Source organism: Dermatophagoides pteronyssinus, unplaced genomic scaffold (genome assembly GCF_027571235.1).
Source record: "Dermatophagoides pteronyssinus isolate colony J.1.1.1.1 unplaced genomic scaffold, Derpt_VIB-CSIC_2022.12 sq0001, whole genome shotgun sequence".
NCBI classification, from domain to species: domain Eukaryota; kingdom Metazoa; phylum Arthropoda; class Arachnida; order Sarcoptiformes; family Pyroglyphidae; genus Dermatophagoides; species Dermatophagoides pteronyssinus.
Genome location: NW_027461525.1, coordinates 50,664 through 68,843, shown reverse-complemented (window position 1 = coordinate 68,843; position 18,180 = coordinate 50,664). Strand labels below are relative to the sequence as shown.

Here is an 18,180-nt window from a genome sequence, read left to right as displayed (position 1 = left end):
GACTGTGACTCATAGTCAAGTGAGGTTAGGTTGACTATTGCTATGACTGTGATTCATAGTTCAGTGAGGTTAGGTTGATGACCATGACTATGACTGTGATTCATAGTTCAGTGAGGTTAGGTTGATGAACATGACTATGACTGTGATTCATAGTCAAGTGAGGTTAGGTTGATGACCATGACTATGACTATGATTCATAGTCAAGTGAGGTTAGGTTGATGACCATGACTATGACTATGATTCATAGTCAAGTGAGGTTAGGTTGATGACCATGACTATGACTATGATTCATAGTCAAGTGAGGTTAGGTTGATGACCATGACTATGACTGTGATTCATAGTCAAGTGAGGTTAGGTTGATGACTATGACTATTACTCGATAGATTGAGCCACTGGACATTTAAATGAATCAAATATGTAGAAATGGCGGGAAGAAAAAAAATTAAAAAAAAAATTGAAAAATTGCAACGCACAAATGATCATGTCCCTGTATTTTTATCATCGTTAATATTTTTTCTTACGGCGCTAACGAAAAAAAGGAAATTTTTTTGCTATTGGCATTTAAAAAACTCTTTAAATCGATAATCATATTTGCGTATGATGCTTTTGTTCACATGATAGATAAAATGACAACGCTTTTCACTTGGGTCCATCATCATATCTCCAATATTCAATGTGAAAGTTAATGAAAAAAAGAAAAAATTTCTCCCCGTAATCATCATCAGTAATTATCATCAATTTTCCATTATTATCGTGGTGATCAAACAAATGATTCTACCAATAAAATTGTTCGATTGACGACAAACTAATTGATCACTAAAATGATAGTCATGTATATGAAGTTAATCTATTCACCTACACCTTGGATTTTTTTTCTTTCTTTCCTTTTAACAATACGTTGTGGTATACAATCAATAATGATTGATTCTTTTCGAACAATATTGTGAATGATTTGTTCAAAAATCAATCAATCAATCACAATGATATAGAGGAACAAACATCAATGTCATCGTCAATACCTTGAACAAAAAAAAAGAACAAAATTTGTGAAATAATAGTGTCAATATTTATTTATTGATTCAAGAATATAACATTTTTGAGGATCACGTCTTTCAAACCAAGTATCGATTGTTTCAGATTTTTTCCCTATTGTTCATCAATTAGATTTGATCGTTTTGGTTTTGTATACCTAATTTGCTAAACCTTTATTATCAAATTTTGTTTTTGTTGCTTTTCACAACCACTTTTTTTGATTGATTGACGTATGTTTTTTTCATCATCATTGATCGATAAAGTCAATATTAATTTCGTTTTTCGTAACAAGGAAAGTTTATCTTATTCCATCTTCGATCGAATTCAATTACGAATTTTATGTAATTTTCCCCAGTTTTTATCTAGAATTTTTTTTTGTACTTTATAGAACAACGAAAGAATTGAACTTGTTAAATGTGATAGTGACATTGCAGAAATTAATACTATCAATTAATGATGATTATTAATCAAGATAACATTCTTTTGCGTAAGAACGAATTGAACGATGTTTTTTAAAAATCATAATTCAATTCCAGTATGAATTGTGTTCATGAATTGTCAATCGAGAAAAAAAATTGCACTAAAAAACCTCCATAGGCTTAAAAAATCACAAAATTAAAGGTAAAAAATCGACTTCCCTTGGAATCTAAGAATCTAATGATTGACCATATTGTGCGCCGGTCAATCTCATAATCTGTTCCTATATATAGCATAGTGGTCATTGTTGATTTACCCACCCCATTATTATCCATTACACTCATTACACATACAGTTTTTTTGGATCGCAATCAAAAGAACAATGAACTTTGTGTGGAAATTCCCAGATCAAACAAACAAAAGCAATTCTGTTTCATTTTTTGCTAAAAAAGTATACCTAGTGACTTGCTAAACTATTTATTATTTGATTGCATTATAATTATAATAGACAAACAAATATCTTTGGGTATCCAATGGACACCTTGTTTTCACTAAATCCATCCAGATGGATATTCCATTCAAATGACATGTGGATTTTTTTTGCTTCTCCTCCTCCCGGTGTATAAAAATAGCCGGACACGGAACCAAACTAGTTTTTCACATTATCCAAACCAAAACAACAAGTCAGTTTTGTATGTTTATTTGGATTTTCTCTATTTCGATTTGGATTACCAAGGCATTTCTCTCATTTTGTTGTTGTTTCCAAATTTCTCTCTTTTTCTCTGTTTTGTACCAAGAAAAGTATTTCAAAGTTCTCATAATGATACATATTTTCATTAATCAAAAAATCATTTGAACTTTTGTGTACAAAAACATGTTATCATTTTTTGTTACGAAAAAACAAGACAGAAACATTTGGACCTTATTTGATGAAAATAATCCAGTAGTCATTGATTGATCGAATGAATGACATGAGTCATACACGCAGACAAAATGTATCCAAAATGGAAAACGTGGTCGAATGATATTCCGAATCAATCTGAATAACGATGATGATGATGACATCAAGCATCAACATTTCAATTGAAAAAGAAAAGAATCTCGCTATATCCCTCTCACATCAATTGTTTATTGTTTGTTGCCCCGTTCAACTCCATCATTATGATTATTAAATGGATGATTTTTAGCTCCACCTTATCATACGAGTTTTTTTGTTCATTCGAATCAAAACAGAGTGGAAACGAAACAAACAACAAAAATCGTTGAAAAAAAACTTCAGCACAATTAGACATATGTATGGTATGCTGCTTGACTTTTCTACTTTTCTACACACAGATAATAATGATGACGATGATGACTATGATCACCGTTTTTTCTCTTCATCATCATCGTCATCATAAGAGTATTACATGTCATCAGTACACATCGGTATATTGCATACAAATATGCAAGTAACTTGCTGAAAAAAATAATGATTTTACGAAAGAGGAAACATACTGCCACCACCCCGACCACCTCCGATACCACTATTACCATCACCATTATCATCGATAGCTGAATGGTGTCTATGTAGATTAGTCACAAAATATTCGCAGCAACCAACTAACCAAACAATATTTTCAATTGTATTGAGGGCGGTTGTTATTGCTGGCTGCAGTGTTTTAGTATTGTCTATAGATGGATTGGATTCTGTTCCAACTGGATTCATTGAATCAATCGATAACGATTGCCCATATCGGTTGATTTTTTCTCCTTTTGAATCTTTGTTTTTTTTGAAAATCGTACAAATTGATAAGGATGATATGCCGGCTTTTTCCAAATTTGTATTTTTGTATGTGATCCATTGATAAAGAGAACAAAAACATATCGATAATCAATAATCGATTGATTGATTTTGATCATATAATTCAATATAAAAGCTCAATAACATCATTCATTCAATTGAAAAAATAACAAAGATTCATTTCTTAATCAATTTTGATTGATTGTTTTGTTTTGTTTTATTATTTAAAATTTCTATTTGAAAATTCAGCTAGTCTCTTGCACTTAACACAACTGTTTTTCAATCATTCGTTTGATTTCATTACTCAATCAATCAACAATCAATATTGGTTATTGTCATCATTATTATGATCAACATGTGTGTCTAAATCAACAGAATTGTTTTTGTTTATATTTTTGTTTTTGTTTTGTTGTTATGGTCATCGGCTGTATATAAATATATTTCCAAAATGAAATGAAATCCTATATGTGAAGAACTTTCCATTCCAAGTTTGTCAATGGAATGACCAACAAATCATTTCTTCAATTCAAAAAATTTAAACATATTTCGCCCATTTTAACATATAGTGCATTTTTTGCTCAAAGAATTCAAGAAATTTTGATTGAAAAAAAATAATTGTGATACAGAAAATATCAATACAATAATAATAACAATGATGAAACCACCAATAAAAAATCAATCATTCGGTAATTTAAGCCGTGATAGTGGCATGATCGAAATGGAAAATCGTTCTACAAATGGTCATTCGAGATCAGCATCGAATGCAACATCATGTTATTCCGATGATACTGGCTTTAATGATCAAATTTACTTGGACACAACACAGCCCAGAAGAATTGGTGAAAATTGTCGTATCAATACAAAATCGTGGATCATATTGATATCATTCATACTATCATTGTTAGCATGTCTGTGTTATGCTTATCTACCAATATTGGTTGTCAAAATATTACAATCATTCATTAATATCCAACCCAATGGCGAATTCTATAATTTTTGGCAACAATCAACCGAACCAACTGAAGTTGGTATACATTTTTTTCATGTTGAGAATCCATGGGCCGTGGAAAATGGCTTAGAAAAATTAAAACTCAAAGAAACTGGTCGATATTATTTTAAGTAAGTTTTTTCATTTTTTTGTTGACAAAATTCATTCATTTTTTTAAATTATAAAAAATGTTTAGACAACGTTTTATTCGCGAAGTTCATGATTTTAATGAAGACAATTCGATTGTAAATTTTACCGAACGAAGATATTTTTATTTTGATGAAGAGAAAACGAAATTATCGCTGGATGCCAATATAACTGTTGTTAATGTGCCATTTGCTGTATGTATTTGATTGGAATTTGTTTTTCAAAATTAATTCATTTTTTCAAAAATAGGCTATGAGCACGCTTGTACCGAATTTTGTGGAAAATTCATTCGGTTTAAATCTTTTTTCGCATTTTTCCTATCGTGGCATAAATGATTTTTTCACATCCCATAATCAAACATTATTTATTAATACCACAATTCGTGAATTATTATATGGTTATCATTTAAATATACTTGACACTGCCGAATCATATAATAATATGTTTAATAAATTTGGTTTCGATATTATGCCTACCAAATTTTTCCCCAATAATTCATTTGGCATCATGAATGGGCGTAATGGGACGCCGGATGGACCATATGAAATGTATACAGGTTTTGCCGGTACGCAACAAAAATTTGGCCATATTAAAACGTGGAATAATAAAACGTAATTTTTCAAATTCAAAATGTATTTATTTATTTATTAATGTTTTTGTTTCTATTTCAGAAAACTGAATATGTGGAAAAAAGATTCCTGTAATGCTATCAATGGTACGGATGGTACTATTTTCCCGGCCGGTGTTTCGACTACTGATCGTCTGGATTTTTTTATTCCCGATATTTGCAGGTGAGCAAACATTTATTGCCCATATATTTAACATTACAAACAAGAACAACAATTTTGTTCATTGAAATAAATCAAAAATGAATGAAATGAAATGAACTTGACATTTGGATGGCAGGGAGAAAAATATTTTTAGCTTTTTTTGAACACAGAATTCTCGGTAATGTAATATGATATCAGTCAGATCAGTCTTTTTCTCTATGCACCAAATTAACCTTGATGTGATTGATGGATGGATGTTGTGTGAAATATAATAATAATTGTCTTTTTTGTTGCCTTGCTTTAGATCGTTGTTCATTACATTTCAGGAAAAATCCTCATATAAAGGAATCGAAACCTATTTATTCTCCGCGCCGGATAGCGTACTAGCCGGTCGTCATACTAATCCTGATAATGAATGTTTTTGTATTGAAGAAGATGAAGTATTAGCTGAACGACGATGTGTTGATGGAATATTTGATCTAGCAGGTTGTCAAGAAGGTATCCCATTAATAATATCATTGCCACATTTTTTGGGTGCTGATCCTCGTGTTACTGCCGAAATCGAAGGTCTTAAACCTGATCCGCAAAAACATCGACCTGAATTACATATTGAACCGGTAATTGAATTGATTGAATGATGTATGTTTTCTTATTGCGATTGATTTTCTCTCTTTCAACACAGACAATGGGATTAGTTATTCATGGTGATAGTCGACTACAAATGTCAATAAGAGTTGTTCCAAATGAGAATATGAATGGTTTTAATAAATTACGCGATGAACTTTATATACCAATTTTTTGGGGCTATAAAGTAGGTTTCAAATTAATGTTGAAATGAATTCTGATGATTTGTTTTCTCCACTTGTAGAAATTAGGAATGTCTGATGAAACAGCCCGAAGTCTCAAGCTTCGATTATTTACTCCAGTCAAAATAGTCAAATTTATTTTAATCTCATTAATTGTCGGCGGTTTGTTATTATCCATTTATGGTTTTTTCTGTTGGATTATATTCAGCAAAAAGGTAAAATAACTTTTATCAATATATATTGCTTATACCGTGATTGATGAATGTTTTCCTGATATGAATAGAGTACCTATTTCAATGAATATGATACTGAAAAAGCGGCGAAAAAATTGGATGAAAAAATGTATTTAAATAGTGAAACAATGAAAATGATACCACGTATTGAAAGTGCAACAAGTGATTTTGTTGATAGTAAAAGTAGTAGTAATTCTTTAATTGATCATTCACGACAATCATCGGCATTAGAATTGAAGAGTTTGGTCAACTGTGTGGAGACCGATATATGAATGAATGGCCATTGAAAAAGAACTGAAATCAAAAAAATGAAAAATCCATATCGATCAACAACAAAAACATTGTTGAACAGTGTCTGGAAATCCATGTTATTTTCATTATATTAAATTATTTATTTCAAAATTCTCACTCGACAAATCAAATCAATCCGAATGATCTCAGAATTTCTAAGAAGATTGATGCATTTTCTTCGGATGGTTTGTGATATTATATGGAATTTTATTTTTTCGGGGACAAGAATAACGGGAAAAATGGTTTCTTCAATTAAAAATCGATCCAAATTCAAAAACTTCACTCGGTCCAATCAAATCAAATCAATGAACCAAACTCACAACAAATATCAAACCAAGAATTGGCCATTTTTACTTATTTAATTTTATACTTTAATTTTATTTCATTATATTCAAGTCCGAATTATTGTACATGTGATTCATTGATTGATTTGTTTCAAACTTTTCCATTCATCCATCCTTTCTTGAACATAAACACACACACACTTATATATAGATGAATCGTGATAAATAGAAAAAACAAATTTCTCATTATACTCATCTTCCGTCCTAAATTACTCTGATTTGATTTTTGTAATGTTTGCCCGATGAAATGATATATTTATTAATTACTAAGTTATCATGATATTTTTGTACATATTAACAGCAAACAGCAGAAACAAATCGTTTGAAGATTTTCTATTTATTTATGCCCTTATTATTATTGTTATTCGAAATTAACGAAAAATGATAATAAATTTTTTTATAAGTAAAAAAAACTATTATGAGATTGTTGCATCAAGAAATTATAACATAATTAAAGGAAGGCGAAATTGATATGATGCAATTTCGAAACGAACATGATTTGAATTTTAAATTAAAATTTTCTTCTTGGTTTTTGCACCTTAAATTTGAAATCGTTGAATGACGAGAAAAGCCCTTAATTGTGTGGAAAATAAATATTGATTACCGATAATGTTGGAAATTTGATTTTTGATCACCAAAAACAATATTATTTTATTATGGCTGTTGTTATTCAAATTAATTTTGATTGCAATTTTCACGTGCCAATCATCCATATGAATTGGTGAGTGATTCCCTGTTTTTATCACTTTTTATTGAATTGGTCATAAATTTATTGTGTTATGTAAATGTAGGCAGCACTGAAAAACAAATAAAAAATAAATTTAGAAAATGATTGAATTGCAATGAAATCATCGAATTTGATCATGTAATTTGGATTTTTGTTTTGGTCAACGACGAGAAACCTTATTGATCGATTAGTATCAATCACGAGATAGTTATTGATTGTTATAGATTGTTGTATAGGCCATTGAAGCAAAAGCATTATGCTTTGTACATTATTATCACACCAATATCACTGACAACATGGATGCAATGAATGAATTAATTTATGCTGGACAAAGAAAATTGTCAATTTTTATCATCACAACATTATTATGATTTAAGGTGCAACACAACAAACAAAGTGTAAACATATTTTTCTCATGTTTAACGGCCCTTTCAAATTATTGATTCCAATCAATAATGAATTAATTTAATTTTATCGTTGATAACATCATCTTTTGTCAATTTCAAATTACTTTGTTGTTTTCAAATCAAAATTAATCTTTCATTACCTGATTTGAACGTTTTAAAGTTTTTCAATTTAAAAAAGGACAAAAAAACATCTTATATAGGCAACATGTACGGATTTCTTTTTTTAAAAAAATCAAATTTATTTTATTGGTTTGAAAAATAAAAATAAAAAATTGCCAAAAACCAAAACGAATTGCAAGAGGCGATACTTATGCTCATACACATAGAGAATATAATAATAAAAATTAATATTTTCCAAACATCAAATTCATTCTCTCTCTTCTTGCCATACTTTAGCATCACTTGAATTTCTTCTTCTTTTTGATTTCAATATAGCAAGCATCAATCGGCAACAACAGAAAATAGTTTGTTTTATCTCTGAATAATCTCGAACATTAGCAAAGTGAAAGTGAGATCAAGCATCATCATCATATCGTTATGGAATCAATCATTGGTTCATAGATGCTAGCATGAATGAGTGTAAATCGAAAAAGAAAAAAGGTTGATACAACCAATTGAGAATTGTAAAACAGACCACCATCATCAATGTAGAATGAAGATTCTGAAAAAAGATGTTTAATCAAAGATATGATGATGATGATGACGATATGAGATTTCGTTTGGTTGTCAAGCATTATTGAATGACAACCTGATTGGTATATAAAAGCAACCGTTCCATCCAGGCAGATAATGATTCTGTTGGCTGTTTGTTTGCTGCTTGAGATTTATTTGCTGAAATAATCTGTTTTTTGTTTTAAATTTTTTTCGGTGATTCTTCTTTTTTTGGTTTGTTTGTTTGACAATAAAAAAATGGATAAAAAATCTCAACAAAATATGTTCACTTCAACATATTTATCCGGTTTATTGATTTTAGTTTTTTCAATATCAAATGGTTAGTAGCTTTTCATTCATTTAAAAATTTTTTAAAAATTTATCATTTTTCTCTCTTGTCATAGTGGTTGGTGTTATATTTCAGAAAGGAAATGAAAATTTTTATGATAACCAATATATCGAAACGACAAACACCCAGTTGACTCAAGAATGTCTTGAATGGCATAATTATTTTCGCCAATTACATGGTGCACAACCGCTGACTTATAGTCATGAGGTGAGATTATTTTTTTTCTTTGAAATTTCTGTCTTTCTTTCTCGATCAGGAGGGGAAGAAATAGTGATGATGATGAGAACATGGTGTTAATAAGACATATAATTGACAGTTAATTTTCTGTGAAAATCAAAGTGCAACAAGTGATTAATTATAATTAACGTTTCGTTATTCCGTTAATGAAGAAAGATTATTATTATTCGATTTAGTTATTGAAAGTGATTATTTGATAGATGATGAGTTTTTTCGTTTCAGTCATGTTTAATTATTGATCATTGTTTGATCATGATGTTTTTCAAAAACAAAACCAAATTATTAATTTGTTTATATTCAATTTAATTATTTTGATTTTAAAGTTTTATTCATGATGAAAAACATTTTTCTGACATGATGATGCTCTTCACACACACAATTTTTCAAGGTTTTTAAATTTATATAGTTGTTTGTAGATTGATAGATTATCAGCATGATGAAAAAGGCATAAATTACTCGTTTTGCATTTGGATTGATTGGAACGTAAATCAAATCATTTCGAAATTTGTTTAAAAATTGTCTCAATATTCCCGATTTATTATTAGATTACCTTATCCATAGAACAAGACTAACAATAAACAAAACAATTTTTGAAAATAATGTTTTAAAATGATTAGTGAAGGATAGTAGCAAACAAAATTCTTGATGATCCTTGAAAACCTAATGACAACTTGTGCGTTGCAATAAAGTTGTTTTTTCTCATGAATTCGTTCAAAAACTTGATCATCTCTCCCCTCTTGATATGTAATTAATTAATGGGAAAATAATTAATGATAATTAATTAATTATGCAAAACATTAAAATAAGTAAAGCAAATAGCATCAATTAATAATCTTGTTATGTTGCTTATCATCAAATTAGCTCGAACAAATTGCACGTTATCGAGCAATCGAATTGGCTAAAAAAGATGGAACGAATTTTTATCACCATGATAATATGGATGTTGGTGAAAATCTGGCCTGGAATTCACAGGAACCTATTGACTGTCGTATACCATTGCAATTATGGTATGATGAATGGAAAACATATAATTTCCGTCGACCAAATATTAATCCAAGAAATGGTCATTTCTCACAAATGGTTAGTAGACTTTTTCATTCTTTCAACAATCGAAAAACAAAAATCTTTTTCCTCATCAAACAACTTTTTTTCATTTTCCTCAATCAAAAAAAAGGTTTGGAAAAGTTCGAAACGAATTGGTTGTGGCCAAGCAATCAGTAAAGGTAGCAAAGGTGGAACATTCACCGTTTGTAATTATGATCCTCCAGGCAATTGGAAGGGTGAAGAATTACAAAATGTTAGTCCACCCGTTAGTGGTGTTGGTGTTGAATGGAATCCATTGGGCAGTAATTCTTATGTTGAATTACCACCAGTTGCACCAACGGTTAATTATTCTGCACGTAAAATTAACAAATGGCTGGCCAAACCATCAGTAGCTAAAAATTATTATTATCAAGCACCCAAAAAAGTATCATCATGGAATATTAACAACAACAAAAAATGGAATACCTATTACAATGGCTTCAACAAAGTGAACAAATCATATCGTAAAAGTCCATTGATCAATTATAGCTATTATGGATGATAACAACATATCGAACCCGGTGCTAATTGCGATATCATATCCGCTGATTGATCCACTTTATTGAACCTCCGAATTCAAACAAAACAAAAAAACTGCAAAAATACTCAATTAAAATTCATTTGAAAAAACACTGCTACGTCATCACCATATCAGATCTTTTTTTTCGAAATCAAAACAACATCATCATGTTTACATTCAGATCAAACTTCTGTCCGTTTAATTTATGCGTTGTGAATTAAATGATAATGTTGTTGTTGATGGTCAGTTTGTTTTTATCATAACGTTCATTAATAAATATCAAACATCATCATCATCATCGTTGGCCCAATCAATCAGTAAATATCGCATATCGAAAATGGCACTGAGAATATGCTTGAATCAAAAAATACTTAAATAACATTCATTCATTTTTTTCAAAAGACAACAATCATCGAGGAACATGAAAATTTTAGAAATTTGAAAATTTTTCATCGTTCAACGATGATGGATTCAATTATTTAATGATTTTTATGTTTATTTTATTATGATTATGTTTAATTATTATTTATATATTTTATTATCAATTATAAATCTATTATTACCCAATCATTTTGGTGTGTCAATTCTTTTTATTCTCATATTAAAATCAAGGTACAATCATGATGCTCAATTTTATTTGAAGTTATGAGACATAACTTTGAAAAAACTAACCAGAAAAAACAAGGAAAAAATCATATTTCTCTTTTTAAATCATCCCATTACATTATAGTCATTTGCACTTGCTTAGCTCAAGCATGCAATAAGTTTTTTTGCTGTTTCGTTTCGCTCTGAAAATCGATCATTCATTCATTAATACATTTGAATGAAATGCTTATGAATGACAAACATCAAATTGTGTTTCTTCTCTGATCGACTGAAAAAACATTCGTGCAAACATCATCATTCATATCACTATGGCAAAAACGACAAGCGTGAGAGAGAGTTAGAGAGAGAGAGAGAGTGAATGAAATTGAATTAAATTTGCAAAACCTGTATCATAATTGTGAATGATGAATGAGATAACAATTTAATTAGAAAATTACATTTGTTGTTGTTTAACCCACCCAATTTCTCTATATCCACGATTTTAACCAAATCAAACGAAAGAAAGAAGAATAAAATAAAATCTAGATGATGATGGTGATCATTGTTGTTGCTATGGAATAAATTTCGATATTCAATCATCATTGATTATAGTTTCAACATTGACATTCCCATTGAATTGATTAATATGTTTTTATCCTTTTTTGTTACATAAATAAATTATTGATTTTAATCAAAAATCATCATAAATTTGATTTGATTTGGTTAAAATAGTAATAATATTTAATTGAATTTCCAATGAAACCAAAAAATTCATTTTCTTGGAAACAATCAATGAATCATTCTGTAGGTAGATTGTTCATGTTGGTTTCCGATGATGACCGATACCATATTTAGGATTCAAATTGAATTGAGGCGCTTGTTGATAAGTCAATAATGGAATATCCTCGATAAAACAACTAAAATTAAATTGTTTAAAATTCAAAAAATGACATGTGATTATCATTGATGTGAATTATGATTTTCGTTTCCATTAGTGATTTATGTTTGATAATCAAACACACACAAATCTAAATCCATCAGAGCAAGAGAAAAAGCATAGGGAGAGAATCATCATAACAAATTCAATTTCCATTTGAAAGCTTAAAAACACTGTAAACGTATATGATAATGCTGCTTCTGCAGGATTTGATTCTGATTTTGACAATAAAAAAATTCTTGGCCATGACCATATACTAAAAGACTATAATAAAACGTTGAAAACTTCAAATTCAAATCCAACATGCATCGGATTCATGATTATGTTGGGACTTGAATCAATCAATACAACGATCTCCATCATTTTAATCAGCTTACATCAAACTTGAATTTTAAAATTTGTCAAGTGAAGCAAAATCGTACTAATTTTTTTGTGTCACAAACTGATTCCAGTAATTATGCTATCCATCTCTTCCTTTCATTCAAATTGAAATTACATTATTTTTTCCTTACTTTTGCCTTACTATTACAATTTGATTTTTAAACAAGATTCTGTCATCGACGATGAAGTTTTGGTTCATGGCCAATCAAAACAACCGATTTGATTAATGTGGTATTGAATGAGTTAATTGATTAATCATATTCAAGATATTAACATTGTCCTGTTGCTAGGTCTGGTTCATGGAGAAGTGATGAAAATGTATATTGTCATCATGATTATGTCATAATCCTTGAACCATAATCATTTTGTTTTTCTTCTTTTTTATGGTGATCCTTATCACCATTTACATTTGAAAGTCATTGATAAATCAAGTGAAACTAAAATCAAAAATTGAAAATTGTTAAATTGAAAAAATATATTTTAAAATCCTTTTGAATCAAATCGATAAACAATAATCTTTATTGTGATCATCATCAAAAACACCATACAACAAGAAGTTTTTCTTCTCTTTCCTCTTCGTTTTGTTTGACAAGTACATTTTGGTCGTCATCATCATCATAATCAATGTAGAATTAATAAAAAAAGTTTTTTCGTTTTGTTTTTTTTCTGAAAACCTTAAAAAATCAGTTGAATTAATTATTTCAGACACACAGGTGGAAAGGAATGGAAAATTTTCAATAATTATATCGATTGATTATGATGATGATACTGATATCACCATATTCGTAATTGAATTGTGTGATGCAATCGTGGTTGGTTGGGTAATAACCTTTATTTTATGATTTTTCAAAAAAATTAATTAACAATTATCTTATTGACAATCAATGAAGAAATGCTGAATTTGGAATTTTTACCCTTTTTTTATTTATTATGGCCATGACTTTTTCTCAAGTACATCGATTGTGGAAAAAATGTGGATGGGAAAGAAGCATTTGAGAGAGATTCTTATCAATTTATTATTTGATTGTAGAATTAATCTTGATGAACAATCTCTATTATAGTTTTGAAATGTATCAATGATCAATTTGATTATTTGCAAAACAATCAATAAGGCTATTATTAATGATTGATTTTATTCCAATCGAAACATTGGAAATTTTCCAGTCTTTCTGATTGGTTAGTGCACGTGAGAAAATTATTCGATAAATGACAAAACAATCTCTGATGTCAACAAGTTCTTGTTAAATTCTGACGAATTTTCTCACCAAAGTGTTATGGACACATGCCAAATGTGGTGATGGATGAATTTTCAAATTTTTATTAAAAGTGGGCCATCTGGCGTTGGAAAATGTCAACAGGACATTCTGGATTGAATTCGAATAAATTGGTTTGTTCAAAAAATCGAATTTAAATGAAAATGAATAAAATGTATATGAATATTTGGGTGAATAACGCCAAATCATCGTAATGATCACGATGACAAAACAAATTATTTGGAATGCATCCTGTATTTCATTGGCCACGATTAATCTAATTAGTTTGATCCTATGGTTTTATCTCAAATTATCCGGCGAAACGAGTAGTTTTTGTTTATATGATAGTTTCTATTTTCTCTTTTATTACCTGTTTTGTTTTTTCTACTCACTTGCTATAATTCAATATCCGAATGTAACGGTAATTAATGTCATTATTATTTATTTGATTTTTTCCAACTAAAAAATTGTTATCCCATAGGAATACAATGCCAGAATATTTTACATGCAAAAATTTCTGGCCATTGGATTTGCAATATTCGAATTGGAAGCATTGGTTCATTTAATAAGAAAATATTCCTATATTATGGAATATTTGATGGTCGGTGATGATGATATTGTTATACGCATTCTGCATACGCTTGCCATTTTTGGAATCGTTAGGTTTTTAATACTGATATTTGGTTTCTATATGGCGAATAGAAATTTAAATCAATTAATACTGAGTAAATATCTAAATCCAGTTCAATTTGGTTCTGGTTTGATATTTGTTGCCGATTGGTCCATTATTCAATTGTATTTGTTTACAATATATTTATATGAATATCGAATGCCAATTGTATTTTTCACATCTTATATTCTATCCATATATTATAAATATATTCGCACCGAAATGGAAGATTATTATTGATTAAACCAAATTCAAATTTTTTCCCAATTCAAATGAGTACGTATTATTTGAAGGGATAACTATTTTTTTTACTGTGGTGCGTATCAGCCGTATGAAAGCAATGATTCATGTTGTCATTGATGCTGCTAGTTTTTCAGAATGTTGAATGTTGTATACGGAATTAGTGATTTTCTATTTTATCCAATTTTTGTTTGTTTTTTATCATCGACAATTTTCACTGTCATTTCGATTTTTTGTAATAAAATATTTGCCAATTGTTTTTTCGTGTTTGTCATCATTTATTAGTTTGGTGGTTGGCTAAATTCATTCACTGATATTGTTTTGTTTTAAACATTCCCTTGTTTGCTATCAATTCCTTGTTTGTTTATAATTTTTTTTCCTGGAAAATTTTTCCAACAACAACAAAATGATGGAAAATAATGACGATTATTTGGACAGCGAAACCGGTATGTGTTTTGTTTTGGTTTGTTTCCGAAAAAATGAAAACATTGACAAGTTTCGATTTAGTATTGTGGTTAATGATATTTATAATTGAATTATGAAATCAATAAAAAATGGAAATAAATTAATTATGCAGTTGAATAACAATCAACCCAGGCAGCATTGTTTGCTTTTCGATCCGTTGCATTTGTTCTTTTGTTGCTTCATTATTATTCGCATATAAAAATAGCTGCTTGGTGTACGCCAACACCTGTAAGCTGAGACAGGTTCTTTATTTTCTCTTTTTCTTGTGGCTGCTTTTTTCAATAGAAAGAAATTCCTTTTATAATGTCACAACCACAACAACAAAAACGAGAGAAAGGTAAGAAAGCTTTACGGTAATAGGATAGATAGATTGTTGTATTGGCGTATGTGAGGAATTCAGTTTTTATGATGATGATGATAAGTGGAAGTCTATAAACATCCATCCAACCCTTTTTTGACTGTGTGGCGACACGGCGGCAACCTATATTGATACAGTTATTCTTTGCTTGACCACATCATTGATAAATTATTGTTGAAAAAATGGCTAATAAGAAAAATTCGAATAGACAAAATGTGAATGAAAAGAATAATATCAGTGATAATAATAAAATAGCACTATTATCGAATCATTTTGATAATGACGAAACCGATTCTATTGATTATAATGAAATTTCTAATCATTCCATCAAACACAATAATGATAATTCACTGATTGATCATGAAAAATGTGAAGCATTTCGTCGTATCGCTTCAGCTGAAGAGATTGAAGAAATGAGTAATATATTTTTTGCTCAGACTATTAATTTTTCCAATGTTTTTTTTCATCAAATAGGCAATGAACTTTTGGACCAATATACCGATCCTGAACAACGAGCCAAAATTGAAGCAGAACTTCGAAAAGAATTAGCCAAGGTTTGTTAGAAATTGCTTGTAATTGAAATTAATTTGTTTTATTTTACAAAAAAAGACTGAAGAAGAAATACAAACATTGCGTACAGTATTGACGGCCAAAATAAAACGTTCGAATGATATAAAAAGACAATTAGGAATCACTGTTTGGAAAGAACTTCGTGATGAAGTGGGAACTAACCTGAAAAATATTCAAGAAACAACAGCGTATGTCTTTGATTTGTTTGATATCATTTCTTTTTTTGTCATCTTGAAAACAAACAACAACAAAAGAATCCATGTTGAGACTTTTCAGTGTTGATTAATTTAATTGTTTTTCTCCTCTGCTTTTGCCTATTTTTTCGTTGTGATTATAACATGCAAACAAACATTTTTGAAAATACAGCTCAGGATTTATGGCCAAACTGTCAACAGCAGCAGCTCCTTCGTATGTTTGATGTGATTGAAATTGTTGAATTGTTTTGCATGTTTGCACATTTCAAAATAGGATTCTATAGAATGTTTTTAGTTGCTTGCTTTCCTGTAATAATACTTAGTTTGAATTGATGAATTTTAACCCTTTTGCGATAATATTGATATTTGAATATTGTTTTCATTTCAATTTAACAAAATAGTTATCAGAGAACAAGTGAAGCAGTCAAAGTTGGCCATCAATCAGTGATGGGAACACTTGGTTCGGTAGCACGTAAACTTGGTGAAGTTAAAAATACGAACGCTTTCAAATCGTTTGAAGAAAAAGTTGGCTACGCTGTTACTAATGTCAAGGTACGGTTTTTAATTATTGATCAATAATATTCACAGTTCTTTTCTCCTAATAGTCCAAGATTGGATCTCGTAGTAGCAGTACCACCAATTTCGATGAAGCCCTTAACAATTCAGAAAATTCGGCAACTACACCGGTTACATCGCCAACGATTCCTGAAGATAAATCGCTTTCATAAAATAATAACAAATTGCAGTATATATCAATATAATGGATTTATTATTGATGCATCCTTCATTTTGGTTGGATTTGCTAAACTATTTTCTATTTTTTATTATCAAAATGCACGAATATATCTTATTCGACAATATTTATTTTTCTCTTCTCAATAAAGTTTAATATGATTTTGATTTATTTATGGACTAGTTTTCCGAACTACTCGGATTTTGTTCGGTCCTCGGTTGCTTTGTTGGTGGTGGATTTTTCTTTTTCCAATGCTTCCGAAACCAATGCCTGTAACATTTCCATATGTTGTCGTTGTTTTTCTAATTTACGTGCAGCACGCATAGCTATTTTGGCTTCTTCATCCTTTTTGGCCAATGCTTCTTCAAAGCGTGGATCATTTGGTTCGATATCATAGCCCAGATATTCTCGCACATCTTGTATCAATTTAGTCTTTTTCGTCTTTTCCTCTTCAATTTCCGAATATAAATTATGATAATTTTGCCAAAATTCTTCTTTCATTTTGGGTAATTTCTTTAGGTTGGCAACAATTTGTTTTTCTCGTTTCAGCCGTTTTTCCTGTTCAGCTTTTTTAGTTTGCAATAAATTTTCCTGCATTGTCTGGATACTTTTTTCGAATGTTTGATCAAATTGTTTCATGTATTCTAATTCATCTCTACTCGGCCAACAAATACCCGGTTTTAGACCTACTCAATGAATGAATGACAGGTGAAAGTAGTTAGGAATTTTCAAAATATCATTTGTAAATGAAGTAATTACCAGAACTTTTTCCAAATGTTGCAAATCTTTTTCGTATTTGATTTTTTTTATATAGCCAAACTAATGCTGGTTTTTGCTGGCCATTGCCCAATGTACCAGTAGCTCTATCCCGAATATATTGGGGAATATCTCTACTTGGTAATCTTGGTTTATTCAGAATTTCTCGCAAAAATCTTGAAGACATTCTTTCAACAACATTGATCACCGAAAATTGAACGAAAATCAAAAACATGAAAAATATCCAAAAAAA

General features: G+C 29.7%; 4 protein-coding genes across 6 annotated transcripts; 3 read left to right on the top strand and 1 right to left on the bottom strand.

Moving 5' to 3' along the window:
- The first annotated feature begins 2,851 nt into the window (after positions 1 to 2,851).
- On the top strand, positions 2,852 to 7,309 carry LOC113796624 (platelet glycoprotein 4-like). Its single transcript, XM_027346928.2, has 8 exons — positions 2,852 to 4,351; positions 4,417 to 4,561; positions 4,617 to 4,978; positions 5,039 to 5,158; positions 5,442 to 5,754; positions 5,820 to 5,948; positions 6,006 to 6,158; positions 6,227 to 7,309. Exons 1-8 carry the CDS (start codon positions 3,885 to 3,887, stop codon positions 6,446 to 6,448), a joined length of 1,911 nt encoding a protein of 636 aa, XP_027202729.2. The 5' UTR covers positions 2,852 to 3,884; the 3' UTR covers positions 6,449 to 7,309.
- A 1,400-nt stretch (positions 7,310 to 8,709) lies between these two features.
- On the top strand, positions 8,710 to 11,416 carry LOC113796630 (Golgi-associated plant pathogenesis-related protein 1-like). The gene is made up of 4 exons (XM_027346936.2): positions 8,710 to 8,936; positions 9,001 to 9,152; positions 10,044 to 10,262; positions 10,357 to 11,416. The coding sequence occupies exons 1-4, from the start codon at positions 8,855 to 8,857 to the stop codon at positions 10,765 to 10,767; spliced, it is 864 nt and encodes a 287-aa protein (XP_027202737.2). The 5' UTR covers positions 8,710 to 8,854; the 3' UTR covers positions 10,768 to 11,416.
- A 3,738-nt stretch (positions 11,417 to 15,154) lies between these two features.
- Positions 15,155 to 17,342, top strand: LOC113796646 (tumor protein D52). 3 transcript variants are annotated; one of them, XM_075824240.1, is made up of 6 exons: positions 15,155 to 15,297; positions 16,149 to 16,228; positions 16,284 to 16,432; positions 16,611 to 16,652; positions 16,840 to 16,990; positions 17,044 to 17,342. In XM_075824240.1, the coding sequence occupies exons 1-6, from the start codon at positions 15,258 to 15,260 to the stop codon at positions 17,164 to 17,166; spliced, it is 585 nt and encodes a 194-aa protein (XP_075680355.1). In that variant the 5' UTR covers positions 15,155 to 15,257; the 3' UTR covers positions 17,167 to 17,342. The 3 variants fall into 3 exon arrangements, with proteins under 3 accessions (XP_075680355.1, XP_027202752.2, XP_027202754.2); XM_027346951.2 differs by lacking the exon at positions 15,155 to 15,297 and adding an exon at positions 15,857 to 16,091; XM_027346953.2 differs by lacking the exons at positions 15,155 to 15,297; positions 16,611 to 16,652 and adding an exon at positions 15,857 to 16,091.
- Positions 17,284 to 18,173, bottom strand: CRIF (growth arrest and DNA damage-inducible proteins-interacting protein CRIF). Its single transcript, XM_027346955.2, has 2 exons — positions 17,931 to 18,173; positions 17,284 to 17,857 (listed from the first exon to the last, which is right to left on the bottom strand). The coding sequence occupies exons 1-2, from the start codon at positions 18,160 to 18,162 to the stop codon at positions 17,364 to 17,366; spliced, it is 726 nt and encodes a 241-aa protein (XP_027202756.2). The 5' UTR covers positions 18,163 to 18,173; the 3' UTR covers positions 17,284 to 17,363.
- Between the last annotated feature and the right edge of the window lie 7 nt (positions 18,174 to 18,180).

What these genes read in the sequence shown, in the direction of transcription:
- LOC113796646 (XM_027346951.2), top strand. Translation starts at nt 15,857, where the DNA reads ATGGCTAATAAGAAAAATTCGAATAGACAAAATGTGAATGAAAAGAAT. An exon ending in TGAAGAGATTGAAGAAATGA is followed by an intron (nt 16,092 to 16,148) that starts GTAATATATTTT and finishes TTCATCAAATAG; the next exon opens with GCAATGAACTTTTGGACCAA. An exon ending in TCAACAGCAGCAGCTCCTTC is followed by an intron (nt 16,653 to 16,839) that starts GTATGTTTGATG and finishes TTAACAAAATAG; the next exon opens with TTATCAGAGAACAAGTGAAG.
- CRIF (XM_027346955.2), bottom strand. Translation starts at nt 18,162, where the DNA reads ATGTTTTTGATTTTCGTTCAATTTTCGGTGATCAATGTTGTTGAAAGA. An exon ending in AACATTTGGAAAAAGTTCTG is followed by an intron (nt 17,858 to 17,930) that starts GTAATTACTTCA and finishes TTCATTGAGTAG; the next exon opens with GTCTAAAACCGGGTATTTGT.
- LOC113796624 (XM_027346928.2), top strand. Translation starts at nt 3,885, where the DNA reads ATGATGAAACCACCAATAAAAAATCAATCATTCGGTAATTTAAGCCGT. An exon ending in TTTATTCCCGATATTTGCAG is followed by an intron (nt 5,159 to 5,441) that starts GTGAGCAAACAT and finishes GCCTTGCTTTAG; the next exon opens with ATCGTTGTTCATTACATTTC. An exon ending in GGATTATATTCAGCAAAAAG is followed by an intron (nt 6,159 to 6,226) that starts GTAAAATAACTT and finishes TGATATGAATAG; the next exon opens with AGTACCTATTTCAATGAATA.
- LOC113796630 (XM_027346936.2), top strand. Translation starts at nt 8,855, where the DNA reads ATGGATAAAAAATCTCAACAAAATATGTTCACTTCAACATATTTATCC. An exon ending in AGTTTTTTCAATATCAAATG is followed by an intron (nt 8,937 to 9,000) that starts GTTAGTAGCTTT and finishes CTCTTGTCATAG; the next exon opens with TGGTTGGTGTTATATTTCAG. An exon ending in CGCTGACTTATAGTCATGAG is followed by an intron (nt 9,153 to 10,043) that starts GTGAGATTATTT and finishes TCATCAAATTAG; the next exon opens with CTCGAACAAATTGCACGTTA.